The following is a 16,826-nucleotide window of genomic DNA, read 5'->3' on the forward strand; positions in this document are numbered from 1 at the left end:
TGATATATAGTTTGTTGTCTATTTGTTGTTCTTTTCGTAGCTGCATAAAAAATTGAATACCAAGAATTCTTAATTCCCTTCTATAGAAGCATTGGTAATTGTAAATCTATGGGATATTTTAGTTGATCCCTCATGGTTTTCATTACTTTGAAATAAATTTTTTTATAAAAAAAATCAGCGATTTTTCTGTTTCTGTTCTATAAAGTCTTTTGTTTATTTTCAGTTTTATCTGACGCTATTTTGACTTTGTTATTAAATTTTGTTTTTTAAATTGGACATAAATTTTTTGATGTAATTAATGTTTGTTGTTGTTGTTTGATTTTGCCTGTCGTCTTCGCTCGCTTTCTTAATATCGGAATATCTCATCAATCTAATGCATTTTTTTCTCCACTAAGTTATATGCTTTGCAGGCTATCTTTTCGTTAATACACCAGTTTTTTTGAAAAATACTTGAATTTTTTGTGTTTTTCTATCTGTTCCTCATTTGCTAGACAATTATGCCAAAATTGTGGATGAGCGGGGTCGGAACCTTATGTGCGATCGCACATTACCGAGCCGCCTTGTTTTCATTACGTTGCAAATATTGGATTTTTCGAGTTGATATACTCAATTTTATCACTCTTTTCCCATCTATAAGTAACTTTTGTCCACATGAATAATATTGTGTCAAATAGACAGAATCGAAAGAAAGCTTAATTAGTGATTAGTTCCAGAAGTGTCCCTCTCAATGCCAATCAAAAATTAAGAAGACTATTAGCAGTTTTGCCATTACTCATATCACAGTGTTCACAAGAACTATTGTGAATCTTGGAATCGGACCCAAATATTTACAAATAAAATTCGATCAAAAAAATTTTAGGCTAATTACATGCTCAAAAATGGACTACATTCATCCATGAATACTAGTGGCGAATTGTATAGTAGCCTTTTCGGACATTGGCCACTTAATGTTGTCTATTTTGATTCCTATTTCAGTGTGTCCACATGCTGGTGGTGTCGGGTTGTGTGAAATGGTACAACATGTGGCCGCTTTCAACTACGTCCGAGTTGCACCCGAGACCAACCCTGACAACCCTGTGCTTGTGGAGCACGCTGAACATCTTGCCCAACACTTTGAGATAGAACTTGATTGCACAGGTGCTGCTTATCGACTTCCAACTGGGGAGGGTGTTGGTTACTCAACGACAATGAAAGATGAATCCCTTGTCAAGTACTCAGTGTCTATGAGCGAATGAATGTGTTTAACTACACATGACAAAACTTCATTTTAATTTTAAAATTTTTTGCTCCGATTTTAAAAATTTCAACAAATTTATTGGTTTATGCAGACACTGCATTTTACATAATTATTTTTTTACTTTGCAATATTGTGAAAATTTGAGCTTTAGGATTTTTTTGCCGAGAATTGAAAAGATCTTCAAATTATGCATTTTAGCTTTGCGGGTCCTATTGTGTTGTTTTCATTATAAAAATCTGAAAAAAGTATTGATTTTTTTTAAACTGGCGGATAATTATATGAATATGGCTTTCGCCGTTGCTGAGACTAAAGACAGCTTAGAATAAAAAAGATACTATGAACAGCCAGATTTTGAAATTACCTCTAACTTTGCATGGACGATAACATTCTGTAGAATTTTTCACCGATGAAACAAGCGAAAATAATGTCTAGTGAATTAATTCCATTATTGGGGTCTAGGAAATAAACCCCCACGGAAACAAATCCACTTAACTTTAGTTAGGAAAAAACCCACAAGCAAAAAGCAAAAAACCACAAAAATAAAACCCCACGGAAATAAACCCCCATTTTAAAATTGAATTTCGGTCGTGATAATTTGTTCGGTGTGATAGTTTCATAACAAGTCCCACGGGTCACTGAGGCATGGCCATGGCCCGACGCGCTAAATGCGCAGCTCTTTAATAGTAAAGTGTGGGTTATTTCCGTGGGCGTTTCTTTCCTATCTAAAATGAAGTGGGTTTTTTCCGTGGTTTTTTTCCGCAACCGCAATTATTGGTGCTGAAGAATTATGTGAACAAGTCAGATAATATCCACATTAAAAGCAAAGCAAAAAGAATTATTAATTTGACAAAGCAGTTATCCCAAAACAGTAATACAAAAGAAACACGGTTCTTCTAAAAATTTAACACTATTGAATTTACCTCGAAAGTATGGCGCTCTAATTTTCAAGGTAAAGAAATAAAGACAACAAATGGAGGTTAAAATTAAAACACAGATTTTTGCCCAAACTTTTGCTTCGTTTTTTTGTCAAAGCAATTTGCATGGAAAAGCTGTCATAGCCTTAAGCAGCGCTAAGATTACATTGGTAATCACTCAATGGCTGAATTATTTACAAATTTTCCCCATTTAAATAAGATCTCATCTCAACTGAAAGCTGAGTTAAATAAACTTAGATAGTGCAATTACTTTTTATAAAGACATATTATATTAATAATAATAAATTCGTTTGCGATATACAAAGGATACAGTCATTATTCATGTATACCGGGCGAGCACCAAAAGGCTAAAAGCCTGTGTGAGGGGCCGCTTTAGAGCTTCTTTTTCCTTAAATTTTCCCCTGATTTTGCATTTTTTTTTAAAAAAAAGTAGTCAATCACAAACACTTTTTCGAATGCTTGTGAAAAACGTCAATGAACATAGTAAAAAAGACCTATTACCAAAAAAATTCCGAGTCTAAAATGTAGTTGTCCCCAACTTTATGAAGAAAATCATCCAAATTTTGCTGCTCACAATCAATTGCTTTTCTTAATATTGTTTCGTCAAATTGTGCCAGCACGTTATATAGTAAGCGAACTCTGACTGATAACCGTTTTCTGTTTTGCTTAGTAAGTTTATGAATGGTAGGTAAACTTTTTAGTCTCTTTGTATCATTTAGCGACTTTTCAACTTCAAGTATTTCTAAGAACCTGTTGACTGATTCATGTGGATGGGTTCTTCGTAGGATTTTGAAACCAGTAACTTAAATACTTCATATACCTGTAGTTCAAAAACTGAGGCTATTAAGTGCGTTTTTCTTGTCGTGCGAACCTCGTCCGATTTCTTTAATTGAAAGACTATTCTGAGAAAAAAACTTTGTTGTCTTTGTAACTTCGTTAAGATCGACTTGGTAGTGGTTCCTTAAATTAGTTTTCCATATTGGTAACGAGGTTGAACTTATTGTTTAAAAAATTTTACGAGAAGATTCTTATCGAGAAATTGGCGAAATTGATATAAAATTTTTATGAATTTTGCGCATTGTTTTTCAATATAGTTTCCATGTTCTCTGAAATCAAGTCGATAGTCCAGGAGGACGCCAAGATATTTCACAACTGCTATGGCTTGAATTTCAGCGTTACTTCAGGTGAAATAGTCTTATTGTTCAGATCTTTTTCCAACCAACATGAACTGCGTCTTAGCTTCATTCAGTGTAAGTTTGTTGTTTTTCATCCATTCCGAAAATTTATTTAGCTCCATTGGATGACTGTTTCCATTATAATCTCCAAAAATTTTTGTGTCGTCTGCAAATAAGGTAATTTCACAATTTTTGACGATCGTCGGAAGATCATTGATGTACAAAAGAAAGAGAAGAGGTCCTAGACCGAACCCCTGGGATACACCATGTGTAATGTCTCTCATATTTGATGAATTGTCGAGAACTGCAAATTGCTTGCGGTTGGAGAGAAAAGAGCGTAGTAACTGTCCTATTGTTCCTTTGAGACCATATTTTTCACAATTAGCTGGGAGCAAATGATGATCAACCGTGTCGAAGGCTTTTGATAAATCAAGTAACGTGCACTGGATTGCTTTATGCTGTTGTTTTCGTTCAATTAATGCTTCAAAAGTTTCAATTATTGCGTCGACTGTTGAACGCTTACTTAGAAAGCCCAACTGCCTCCCTGACAATACCTTATGCTTTATAAGGAAATCTAAAATTCTTTTCTGCAAAAGTTTCTCAAAAAGTTTTCCCACTACTGGTAGTAAGGAGATAGGTCGGTAATTTCCGGCTTCATTCTTTGTCCCTCCTTATGAATGGGTATCGTTATTCCAATTTTAAGCAAATTTAGGAAACATTCCTCCTCGATGCATTTATTGAAAATTTGACTAAGCTGTTCGGAAATTGTTGGTGACTTAATCTTAAGAAAAAAGTTTGATAGTCCAAAAGTATCTAGACTTTTTTGCTGTTCAAATTGTTGAGTTCTTTAATTACATCTAGTTTGTCTGTTTTGCTGGGGAACAATGATTTTTCATTCCGTGGTTTGCTAGATATTTCAAAATGTTATTGAATTTTTTTGCCAAATTTGGTCCAACTTCAACAAAAAATCCTTGAGCACTATTGCAGATATATTTTTCGATGGACCATGGTTAAGGCCTAAGCTCTTTTCGTTTGTTAAATTTTTTATAAACGGGAAGAATTTTTTGCTGTTTTTGTCATTTTTTTGCAGAAAATTTTTGGGTAAAACCCTTTCTTTGATCTGCGAACTATTTGTTTACATTTGTTGCGTTGCCTTTTGAACTTTTCTTTGGTCTCTTCAGATTTATCCTCTAAAAACTTTTTCCGAAACTTGATTTTCTCAGAGCACTGGTTTTTCACTTCATTAGTTATCCATCTCTTCCCTTCAGTTTGAAGTTTTTTGTTTTTATGAGGTTTTTTTGTCGAGTACTTTTTCCAATATTCTTAGTAAATTTTCTAACATATCCGAGCTAGGTGGTATATTTTTTGGGAAGGGGTTATTTTTAAAATTTTCTCGAATTTTGTTATTTAGTAGGAGCTTTGTTTCTATCTTTTCTTGCTTTTTTCCAATTTCGCGAAATGAAAATCTTTTTTTCACTGTCTTTCTTTGTGTTGATTGATCTTGATTCTATGATGACACCAAAATGATCACTCGCTGACGAATTATGAACATGTGTTTGAACGGTAAAAATTTAGAAAAATTAGGTCAATTGTCTATTCGCTTGATTGTGACACTCTCTTAAAATCTTTAGGGTTGTTTGCAAGCTCAAATCCTATGGCATGTAGATTCTGTATAAGATTTTGTTTTCGGTCAGACTCACCCGCAATGTCTATGTTAAAATCACCACAGACAATATGATTTGTATTGCTTTCTTCTCCGATTTCAAATAAATGGTTCATAAGAGTGTCAACAAACTCAAAAGCGTTCAATTTTGGTGCTTTATATTTTACAATAATCAAAAGTTTTTCGATTTTGGGACATTTGTTTTAATAGTTAAAATCTGTAAATTTTGGTGACTAGTTTTTTTTGATGGTAGTAATATAGTTTCGTTCCGTACTAAGGACCGCCACACCGCCGCTCTTTTCAGATTTCCGATTGCATGTTTCAATAGACTTCCGCCGGTCTTGGCAGAAGATGTTGAGGTTTGAATACTCACTTAGCCATGTTTCTGTTACAATTATAAATTGAGGCTTAATTTTTTATTTTTCAAGCTCAATATCGACTTCATCAGAAATGGCTCCTCGTGAGCGAATGTTTTGCAAGTATAACAGTTTCTCCATTTCACATTGATTTGACCTAACTTCTGTTTTTTTAAAGGATATGTTTTTAGCAAACCAATTTTTCATTAACAAAACTGAATTTAAAAAAATATTGTAAAAAATTATATTTTAAAAGGAAATTCCTAAAATGGCGTCGAAAAGTGAATTGCAAAGTCATCGTCTACTAAAGAAGGTGTCGAGTAAGATCTTTTTCTTGGCAGATAAAAAAATTTAATAGCGGAAGCAAATTGACATTTCAGCCTTCTGAGTAGAATCACATCCAGCCTGCATGCCAATTTCAGAACTTTAAACTCGGATCGGTATAAATTCTTCGGGTTCCGTAAAAAAAAGTTTGGAAATAATTATTTCAAGCATAGAGTATAAAAACGTTAGACAGAGAGATCTTTTGATGTATTTGAGCTCAAAATTGGTGGACAATCTCATTGAAAATTTTAGACGGTAGATGTTTAAGAACAGCGAGTCGCTGATGCCTCAAGAGATGTTTTATTACAATAAACTTTGTAGTGAAAAAATAGTATACGTCATAAAAATAAAAACGTTTTTCATCTCACAATTAAATAATTAAGATATGAAGGAAAATGCTGTGGTCATATGCGGATGCTAGTCTAAATGAAGATATGTCGTTTTAGTGTGTTTGACAAACAACTACTATCAGTTTTTCCGGGTGGGGGGGGGTCAATTTTTTTGATTTTTTAAATGCAGACAAAGTCTTGATAAATTGTTCCTACTTCGAAAGAACGAAATTCAGCAGGAAATTTTTTCAGCAAAAAACAAATCATTTATACATAATATTTCTAGCATATCTCAATTTGCTATCAATTCACAATTTTCAATTTTGGGATCCTTAGAAAGATATCAGTTTATAATAACATGAACTGTTTATAAAAAAACTAGAAAATATACACCTGCTCTTCCTGCCAACCAAATGGATGCATAAATCTTTGAGGGTTCTTTTCTACTTGGTGTCAACATGATCTAATTTTCCTGAGCGAAAAAAAACGCTCATTTTTGGTAACTTGAAGAAATGGAAAAATATATCTCATTCACAATTTATCAGTCCAGATATAGTGGTTTAAAGTGTAGCTATTTCAATACTCTAGGACAAAGGTGCCTCCATACAACGTTCATTGTTTAAGAAAACTTGCAGCGGAATTTGAATATCAGTTTTGATGTGAAAACGTTTCAGAACAACTGCTGAACTATTCTCAATTTCTCCGATTCAGCGCACGATTCAGAATCAAAACTCTGTGAAATCTTCTTAAACCACAGGAAATGCTTAAGTAGCCTCTATACTGTAAGGTTAACATTGATTGTTGTTCTGCTGTCTGTATGTACTGACAACTACTTTGTTTTTCATTTTCTTATGTTTCCCGAACGAAACTCAGTTACAATCAAGTTTTGTATTTTTTGTTTTTCCCCCTGCTAGTAAATTCTGCTGGTAGAGGTACCTGATCATTGCGTTATATGAGCTACGAATAATTCATAAAGAACTCTGAATCACATGAAAATTTACAAAAAAAATCATACCAACAGATGTTTAAAACAAATTGTAAAAAACAGTAAACATTTAGTTAATCAGTTTTTGTGCTAATAATTGTGTTTCCTGCGTTGAGGCGCAGGGTAGGAATTTTATGCGAATAGTTAATCTTTGAAGGTGTAATATCTTTTAAGAATCTTATAAGATTTAACAACGTCTTGAAAGAATCTTGCTAGATTATACAGGAACAAATTTTTGTACCACTTTGATTTTCAACAAAGTTTCGCTTTCAACAGAAACATTTAGCTATTCAAAAATTAAAAAATTGCTAAAGTCAGTTTTACTGCCTTTTTTGCTAAAACAGCACTTTTATAACATAAAGCTCAGAACTATAAAAAAAGAGGGCATTCAAAGGGTCGCAACTCAATCCAGTCCTCATATGTATAGTATGATACTATATTAATTCTAAATTATAAAGTGCAAGTACATAAAAAGAAACTATTAATGTATTAATTCATTTGTACAGTATGTTATCCTTCACCTGTCAAGAATGCATTCGATAACAAGGGTCGCCAGGCCTTGGGTCTGTTCGGTCTGGCCCAAGGTGGTCAAAGTCTGTTCGGTCTGGACCCCCCTATTCGCGACCCTAGTGGGTCTTCTGGCTAATACCTGTCTTGGGTCCTGGACCTCATCCTGGGCACCCATTGAGACCCGATAGTGCTATGTGTAATTTGGTACCCAGCGGCACTTTTCGACAGTCTATACAGAACGAACAAATCGAACTCAGACTTTTGTTTGTTCATATGGTCCTCTACGAAAGCAACGTGTTGATCACAGGGATTAAAAACAGATCTATCCCCACCCCCTAGGGCGCACGTGCTATATTTTACAGAGTAACGTGCTATATAACAGCATATGAATTGTAATTGGGGCATTAAAAAACAGTGGGAGGGGGGGGGGGGGTGCAGAATAGATTCCTCTTGTTTTTATATTTTTAATTGATAAGACGGGTCTGTCCCATTATAGCCCCCCAAATATGCTATAATTACCATGATTGGGGGGAGGGGGGTCTATAGGTTATCTGGCCAGTAAGGTTAAGGTGGGGACGGGGTTAATGGGAAAGACCCGATAAAACAGTTAATATCAGCTGCTGATTGAGTCATTGTCACTATCGGCCACTTCTTTGTGCTGTTTGTATCTCGTCCAAATGACTTTGATGTCTCCAATAGTTTGACCAGCTATCACAACTACCGAACTCAGAAGCTAAACAGATCCAACTTAGGGATATAAAATAAAATTCTTTTAATTTGCATATGGAAAAAAAATCGAACTGCTAACTCAAAATTAACCCAGATTTGTTCGTAATCAGCCTACAGTCAGAGCCCATGTGATTACATGGTAAACCAGTGTGTAAAATATGACACTTGCGTCTGAGGTGTGCAAATGATATGCAAACACTGAGCTGGGGGAGGGGGGCAGCAACGGAAAAGATTCCAAAGAAGAATCTCGACTCACCACAACTAGAAGGAATATTGTGATTCCAAACCAGCTGTCTCCGTCTTTGAGCAAAGGGACTGCCATCTGAAACCCAAATTACCCATTTGTTAGCTTAATACCCGGACTGCAGTTTTCCACCAATCAGAATCTAGAAGACTGAAAAATATCTGATCAGGCTAAATATTTTTAGGTTCTTTAGATGCTTGTTGATCAATTATGAACAAGTTTTGACGTCAATGACAGAAAAAAACGGTAAAAGAGCATGAAAAAACCTTGCCGTCTAAATTCTCACTTGTTGCTATGAACGTTAACATTGTTAATACGTTGATTTGTACCGATTCAGTATAGTTGAAGTTAAGAAAGAGTGTTGTCTTACACCTTTATAATTGATATTATCATGATCTCTCCACGTCATGTATTTTGGGTAACAATATACCCCGGTGTCTGATTCGAATTGTTTGTCCGAACTCAGAAACTATATAGACTCAATTTAGGGAGATAAAACAATTCTTTTCGTGTCCCTAAATTTGAAAAAAAAAATGCATTGCTAACGCATTTATGGGGCGAGTAAATTTACTCGAAATATGTAAGCGGATTCCGTTTTTAATCTTGATACCTAGGCGAGAACGTCCCAAAACGGATTTCACTGACGTTCTAACTCTGCCGCTTTGAGATTTTGTTACAAAATAAGGGATATATATACTGAAAAATGTAAAGTATTGAGACGATGGGTTCCTAGCCTACCCGTTCATGAAGAACAATTGGTTGAAATTTTTGTTACATGACACAAAAAACGTGGTTTCTAATCAACTTTATAAGTGAACAGCATTAACGAGCAAACAAAAAGATATCACGTTGCTCATTTAGAGGTGCTTGGTGCTGGTCGCCGCCATTGTGACCTCAAAATTTGATATATTGGTTTGCTCGAAAACAAATAGTGCTTCTGGTTGTTCTACGGCATTGTATAATGTATTAAACAAATATGGGCATCACCCCAGCACTCCCACGGGAGAAGAATACATATGCCGATAGGGTGATACTCGGCACCCAATCAGCACATGCATTCTTCCTCGGTTTTCGGAGCCTACCCGACAATGAAATTGTTCTAATTTTAGAAACACCTCATTTTAGAAAAAACAAATTAAAATATTACTAACCTCACTTTGCCTTCCTAATAAGAATACCAACATTGAAGCACACTGTTTGACGGCTGTGGTGAACATTCAGGTTTGACTCTTTCCGCCCCGTCTCCTCGTCAACAATTCGTGTGAATTTAGCGCTGGTTCGAATTTTAACGTCAATAATACAACTTGTTCTATGGATAATGTTATTAAAGTAACCAATTTCTTCATTTTGAGCCAACTTGAGACTTTTTCTCCACTTCGCGTGCATCACCACGAATTTGATGTCAGTATAATTTTTCGCTAGCGCCTCTATTACCTTTGCGCAACTTTTTCCATCCAGCGCTTCATGACCGTTATGGTACTCCAGCGAATTTCCAACAATATCACAATATATTAAAACAGCTTTTGGTGCGTGCGTAATTGCCTCCGTTACAAGATTACTAAACAAATACAAAACAAAAACAGACATGTCAAAAATTAAACATTTTGCATATTAAAACAAAGAAAAAATTACTGGAGGCTTTTTGTTTCATGATTTACACGAGCACCAGGCACGCTCACAAATTTGACATCTTCCACCCACTCAGGCAAATGAATGTCCTTTATACATTTATGGTCCACATTTTGACACCAGCACAACTCATAATCTTTTTCAATATTTGACGCACCAACGACAACAAGTTTAGACATCTTAGTGCAAATATCGAATTGGCTGCGTGTTTAATTAAAACTTACTTGCTCGCCAAGGGTCCATGGTTCAAAACTGGCAGTTTGTTCGATATTTTATTTACTCTAAACAATTTTTAAGAGTATAAATCAATTAAACTACAAAACTAAAGATACTTAACATAAAAAGAGATGTGTTTTGCAAAGTCTACAAGCCAGAATGTCTGCTCTCGCTAGACAGGGCTTGTACGACTAAGACTCGAGTTTATTTTTGGTCAGCTCAACTAATGATAGTCAGCAAACCAGTTCGCCCGCACTCGCTGGACAGGGTTTGCATGACTATCAACTAGTAGCCGCCTTTAACTCCCCCACTCTTCATGGCAGGCTTTCTGCAATTTCTTATATCCCGTCAAAAGACTTGAGGAGTTTTGAAAGCCTGTCACGCTCAGCAATCTTGGGTACATCTCACATGTAGCCCGAATTGACAGATACTGCCGCACACGAAGTTCTTTAAAATTTAGATTCCCCTCCCGCAGCATCCGATAAAAAGTAGCTGGGTCACTGACACGGAGCTGCAACCTCCTCATAATTCCACCTATATGGTGTACGTGTTTTATGAGGCTGTTGTTGTTTAGGGTTTCAGCCCGTTCAAGGCGACGCAGCAATTGTGACGGGGCTTCGTCGTCACCAATTTCTTCAGCCTGCTCAACTTCAAGGCCGGTGAGATCATCTGCCTGCCTCAAGATGCTGCGGAACTGATCAACCGTTTGCTGTAAAAAACAAAAAACAAAGTAAACAAAGAATTCTTTACTAGAACTGCCCGCATCAGCTTTTCCCAAGACATCAACAACATTAGTCAGGATCAAAATGCATTGAAAACTATTTAAGCTCACCCTGTCTCTCTCTTCTCTGTTTCTTCTCCTCGTGTTGGGTGAAGCATTTCTGTTGGGAGCATGTGGAGAAAGGAACCGTATTTCAGCGGCCTCACTTTCTTCATATGTGGGAGGTGGATCATCGGATACCCCGGTATTTTCGAGTGCCTGATTTGACACCTCACCAGGTGACTCAGGCGACGAGAGAAATACTGTTTCTTCCAACACTCTGGCGGCTTCATTCAGCAAGCCGTCATTGCTGTCATCATATCCTCCTGCATGACGCCCAAGGAAAACCAAGGCTGGAGTTAAAGCCTGTCTTTCTCCGTCTCTTGGACATCCATACATTCGGAGCAGATGGCAAAACTGCAACAGATGTGAACTTAAAGGCCTTGTATTTGCCGTCTCTTCTTCTTCCAAGGCCATCCGAGTACCATTATCATCGTCCGAGGAGGAGGAGGACGAGGAGTCTAGAATAGACTGCGCTCCTCGGCGTCGAGGTCTCAATCTGAGCCTCCGGTTGATTGAAGTGACCTCCTCATCGTTATCTTCCACATCTTCCAGGGAAGTTTGCGCACTTCCGTCTTCAAACATTAGTGCTAACTCATCTCCAATCTCCATTTCCAACTGAGGCGACGGAGGGATAGACACATCACTCGCGTTATTGTCCGAGTTAGGATAGTCGACTAACATGGCAGAAGCAGAATTAAAACATGAGTTGGTGCTCGACATACTAAATAACTTTTTTGGAAATTTTTAGGTTTGCGTGTTTGTTTATTTTACTGATTCATTTGTTTTTTTTTAAGTTTTTTTTTCAGTCTGTCGGATCAACTCTATCCTATTATTGCAAAAATGAATCTTATTTTGATAGCTTGCACACGTTTTGCAAAAAAACAACTTTTCAAAGAATTTATTTTCATTGTAGAAATACTAAATTTTTCAGCAGCAAATTGAAGCAACTCTTCTTCAGTTAGATAAAAAGGAAAAGTTCGGGTCGGTAAATAGATACAGTGAGCAACGTATAAACAGTACAATGCACAAAGTTTACTTGTCGCTAGCTGTTTGAACAATGGACGAATTTCGACAAATTTAATAGATGTATTTTTTTTGTAGAGTTTCTGCAGTCTTTTAAAAATACTCGGGAAAATTTCGTGAAGATCTCTTTTGAAGGAGTCGTAGAAAAGTAGTTGTCCATTACTGTCTGCGATCAAAAGCCAGTGTTCCCCAAAAAAGCAAGATGGTTGATTGTTAACAATAACAAATTTGTTTCGCTGAATGAAAGGGAAGTTGTCAGCAGAATAACAGCCAAGGTAACGCAGGCTAAGCTCAGAGTGTATACTGACAAAACGATCAATGTCACTGTTGTCAACCATTGTAAATTGCTGAGTTTTTGATAACTTCTCTATTGCAATTAACCAAAGCAACAGATCGACGTTCAGCCATAAGTATGACTCTAATGGGTTGCTTGGTTGGTGTTTTGAATTTAAATTCGATCCCCAACCGTGCACCAGTAAGTTCCGGACGGATTGTGCTGTCCCGTAAATTGGAATCGGCTGTAAGATTGAAGACCAACGCAAAATGATTGGCAAAGTTTTCTAGAGTAATTCCGTTACCGCCAACAGAGTGACCCAAGGCCGTCATTGTTGTGTGGTAGAGACGGACGTGGCTTTTAGAGATATCAATGGGTGTGCCACCTACTTGCGATCCTTCTCGTGTGACCCTCACTGAACTCAAATCAAAGTCCTCGAAATTGAAAGGATTAGATTTGTACGTTCCCGTGAAAGAGTTCTCTGGTACCAAGACCACAACCAATTTGCAAGCTGGAGCTCTATTGAACAAGTCATCCTGGTAATAAACGCTGGTGCCTGTAGTGATTAGAAAAGAAGTAATGGGAGACTCTTGCCACTCATATTGAGCTGCTTTTTTCTTTAAAGCTCTCTCCAGTGAAATAAAGGTCTCCGTTCGAAGTTCCAACAAGTGTACAAATAGAGAAGCATTTAGGACCTTGATTGTGAAACTACTCGCATCCTGACATCCTCCGGGCTGAAGCATAATGAACTTGTCCAAGGAACGTGTCAGTCTGATCCGAACTTCAACTCCAGGTATCAAATACTTGTCAACACCGTTCAAAAAATTGTCAGAAATGGTGGAATAAGTGTGAAAGCTACGCCCCGAGTTTACAATTTCATGCCGTCTGGAAAAAGCATCGTTTTTCAAATTGTTGAAATCCGAAGGATCTGGTTCAAAACTATAGCCTTGAGTTGCCATTATGCTCTGCTTGGTTGTCAGGTCGTAACTGAGGTCAGCCTCTAAGATGGACTTGTAGGGGTGCAAATTGCTAGACGAGGAGACCATGGTGCCATTCAAAAAAACTTCCACATTTTGCCATAAACTATTAGCGATGTTATTCACAAAAATTGGTAGGGGCTCGCCGTCTGTGCCATCACTTTTTTTCTTCCTAACAGCTGCTTCGCCTGATGATTTTTTAATCAACAATAATTCCATTTTGAGTAAAATGTTGTTTAGGTCGGCTACAGTTCCACATATTTCCGTACGTGGCGCCTGAAATTCAAACTCCAACACTGGGCCATCAGAGTTTGTTGGCGGGAAAATTTGTTCGTCGTAAGCGCGGACAAAATCAACCAAAACTTGACTTGTACCAAAGAGGTCCAACATTGAGCTGGTTGCTGAAACTGGGGGATCGGCATAGGTGAAAGAATGAGACATTGCAATCAATCAGTTAAGTCGCAGCGTCGACGATGGAGGAAAAGAAATCTTGCTTGTTATAGTTCTTCTTTTTTTTTGCTGTACGCCTACGGTTTGTTCTCAAGACACGCTTTTTCCTTGTGGAACGCTTTCTGATCGTTTTTCTTGTGGAGCCTTTTGATTTTCTTCTCTGGTAGCGGGAGCGTTTTTTCTTTGATTTTGTCCTTCTTTTTGTTTTGGTTCTCCGTCTAGGTTTCGATGACAGACGTCGTCGCCCCTTTTTTGTTGAAATTCTCTTTCTTTTTCTTCTCGAGCGACCACTTCCAATTTGTTTTTTTACCGTTTCGCGTAAAGTTTTTTTCAGGGCAGCTTTTGGTTTTGTACGTCCCTCTATTATCCCTAGCACTTCAGGAGCGGCACTTTGTACCAAGTTTTTGGCTAAGGGTAGACCGTATCGCTTTGCAAGTGGTATCACAAAACTTTTCAAACCGAGACGCAGCGCAGAACCCAGCCCACTGCCGTATTGACGATTTGTTGAACCAGAATAAAAACTAGGATTTGCTCGTGAAGAAAGTATGCGATTAGAATGGTAATTGACGTCCATTCAAGAACTGTCTACAAACGAAAAAGTTTTTGCCTTTCCCCCGCTGACAGTGAAGCAAGACGTTGACAACTGAATCGCTTGACAATCAATATGAGTACTGAACTGCAGGTTGCCCATCAACCCGATCACAAACGATTTCTTAGGATGACCAATTAACCAGGCCTTCAGCTGCAAAGCCTACTTGCTGGCGGCCACGATGTCTATCTTCGTCATACTTAAAAGCAACTAGTTCAGAAGCATAGAAACGTCCCAGAATTTCTTCGCCTTTGTTATCATGCAGTACATAGGTTATAGTTCACTACGATTACGCGGAATGGACACTCTTGCAACAGTAAAGACTTCATCTGTAAATCGCTGTTTATAGCCTTTCTGGAAGGGCTTTCGCTGAAAAGACAAGCGAACAGTTGGTTTTTTCTGAACATTTTTTTTCGCCCAAACAGTTTTGGTGGCGTACGATAACTCTTCATACCTGAATTTGGTCTTTTATCGTAAGCATTGGGACTGTTTTGCAGAACAAGACTCCTAACATGTTCCTTAGAGACGTCTGCGGGAGCTAAACCGATGCTTGAGTTGACTCGAGCGTTTATCAGCCTCACAAATTGTTGAAGATGACCCAAATATCTACATGAACCACTTTCTTCAAAAAATTTGTATAAAATATTTTTCAACGTCCGCACAAACCGCTCTGCAATAGCACTTTTCGAATCACCATAAGTGCTATAAACTTCAACTCCTAGCTCTTCACAGTGTTTTCTAAAGTATCCCTTGAATTCTTTCCCTTGATCTGTCCAAAGTTTTATGGGCACTGATGTCGGTTTTTTGATATTAATCATCTTTGAAAAAGCATCAAAAGCTGCCTGAGCAGACTTTGATTTCATTGTCTGAACTCGTAGAAAACGTGTTAACACATCAACTGCAATCAGGAGATACTGTACGCCGTCATTTTCCTTTGAAAATTTATTCATAAAAGCGACATCAACGGACCAAATATGGTTCACTCCAAGACTTCTGACTTTAAGTCTTTTGAACTTTTGTCTTGCAGCTTTAAACTTTGTATACACTTTATTACTCTCCAAAAACCCTCGCACTTTGGACAGGGGTAACCCGCTGGCTTTTCTCAGACTAGAAATTCCACCATAAGGCGCAGGGTTGTTCAGCGATGTATAGATTCCTTTCAAGTGACGATACTCAGCTTCTGAGAGTCTTTCAGCTTTTTTACCGGCCTTTTTTGTAGTTTTAACAGAAACCATGCTCTAAAGATTTCAATTCAGTATATAGAAATTATGAGTCGAACATAATAATAACTATCACTCAAGACTTAGCTTGGATGAGCTAACTTTATCGTCAATGACTTGCATCGCCAACCTGTTTAGGAGCAAGGACTTTAGATGATCAACTTTTTCTTTTGTTATCGGCACCATCAATAATGTTTCAACAATTTGACGTTCCATCCCATTCAACTTTTTATTATGAATCTGCAAATTCTTAAGAAAATGTATCAGGTTAACAGAATTTGTAATGTCAACTTGATCGCCCGACTGAAATGAATTAGATCCGAGGAGTAAGCGATTACCAGATTGGCTGAAAGAAAGACTGGGATTGGAGTCAATCAGAGACAAAAGAGCTCGCATGCGATAACGTTTCAGCGTAGCACCATCTTTTTTTCTGACTGTTGATTTTTGGGAGCGTGGACCTCCTTTCTTTTTTCTATCCAACTGTTTCAAAGAAGAACTGACAACTGATTCTTCCCTAACAGGGTCAAAAGAAGAGTTTCCTTCAATATTTGTTGACAGGTTGTCTTGTCTGTTGTTGTGAGCAGCTGACTCGTTGTCGTGATCTTCTTTATTGATATCCGTTGTATTGAAGCTATCTGTTTTTGGGACAGAGGAAAATGACCTTTTGGACAGTGGCTGCATTGCCAGCAAATTTGTATGAATGGCATTTTTTGGCTCTTCTTGTTCTTTCAGCAATGGAACTAGTGCAAACTCAATAAACTTTGACGCTGTATTCGACGAGGCCTGCTTTGCTCGATATGACATAACAATAAGCACAAAAAAATGTTAAAATAGGGGGAAAATTTTATCGGATTTTGTTCAGCTCCAGTGCATGCAATGTTTAACTCACATTTTGCAGATCACTTTTGCCAACACTCGCTAGTGTGATTGCACAATTTTGGTAAAGTTCACGGATCGAACCATGTAATTCGTCCACTAGAATAGAGCCGTTTTGATGTAGGGTAAAATTGTTCGAACAGACTTGTTGAAAGGAGAGAAAGAAATGGGTGCAATCCCCGCGCCGAGGTACCGGCTGTTTTTGACTAGAGTCGAACGACAACTGGCACTGATCATCTGTTTCATTTGCAAAGGAACCACC

General features: G+C 37.5%; 2 protein-coding genes across 3 annotated transcripts in view; one reads left to right on the forward strand and one right to left on the reverse strand.

The window, feature by feature from the left end:
• LOC142339728 (mitochondrial enolase superfamily member 1-like) overlaps positions 1-1,365 on the forward strand; it is a 57,963-nt gene extending 56,598 nt beyond the window's left edge. For both annotated transcript variants that reach the window (XM_075389959.1, XM_075389960.1), the window contains exon 8: positions 976-1,365. In XM_075389959.1, coding sequence (XP_075246074.1) covers positions 976-1,235 — 260 coding nt within the window. In that variant the 3' untranslated portion in view covers positions 1,236-1,365. The remainder of the gene's footprint in view (positions 1-975) is intronic.
• An 11,143-nt stretch (positions 1,366-12,508) lies between these two features.
• On the reverse strand, positions 12,509-13,870 carry LOC142339690 (uncharacterized protein F54H12.2-like). Its single transcript, XM_075389910.1, has one exon. The coding sequence runs from the start codon at positions 13,868-13,870 to the stop codon at positions 12,509-12,511; it is 1,362 nt and encodes a 453-aa protein (XP_075246025.1).
• Between the last annotated feature and the right edge of the window lie 2,956 nt (positions 13,871-16,826).

The sequence above is a fragment of the Convolutriloba macropyga genome, chromosome 5 (genome assembly GCF_964194025.1).
Source record: "Convolutriloba macropyga chromosome 5, txConMacr16.3, whole genome shotgun sequence".
Classification (NCBI taxonomy): domain Eukaryota; kingdom Metazoa; phylum Xenacoelomorpha; order Acoela; family Convolutidae; genus Convolutriloba; species Convolutriloba macropyga.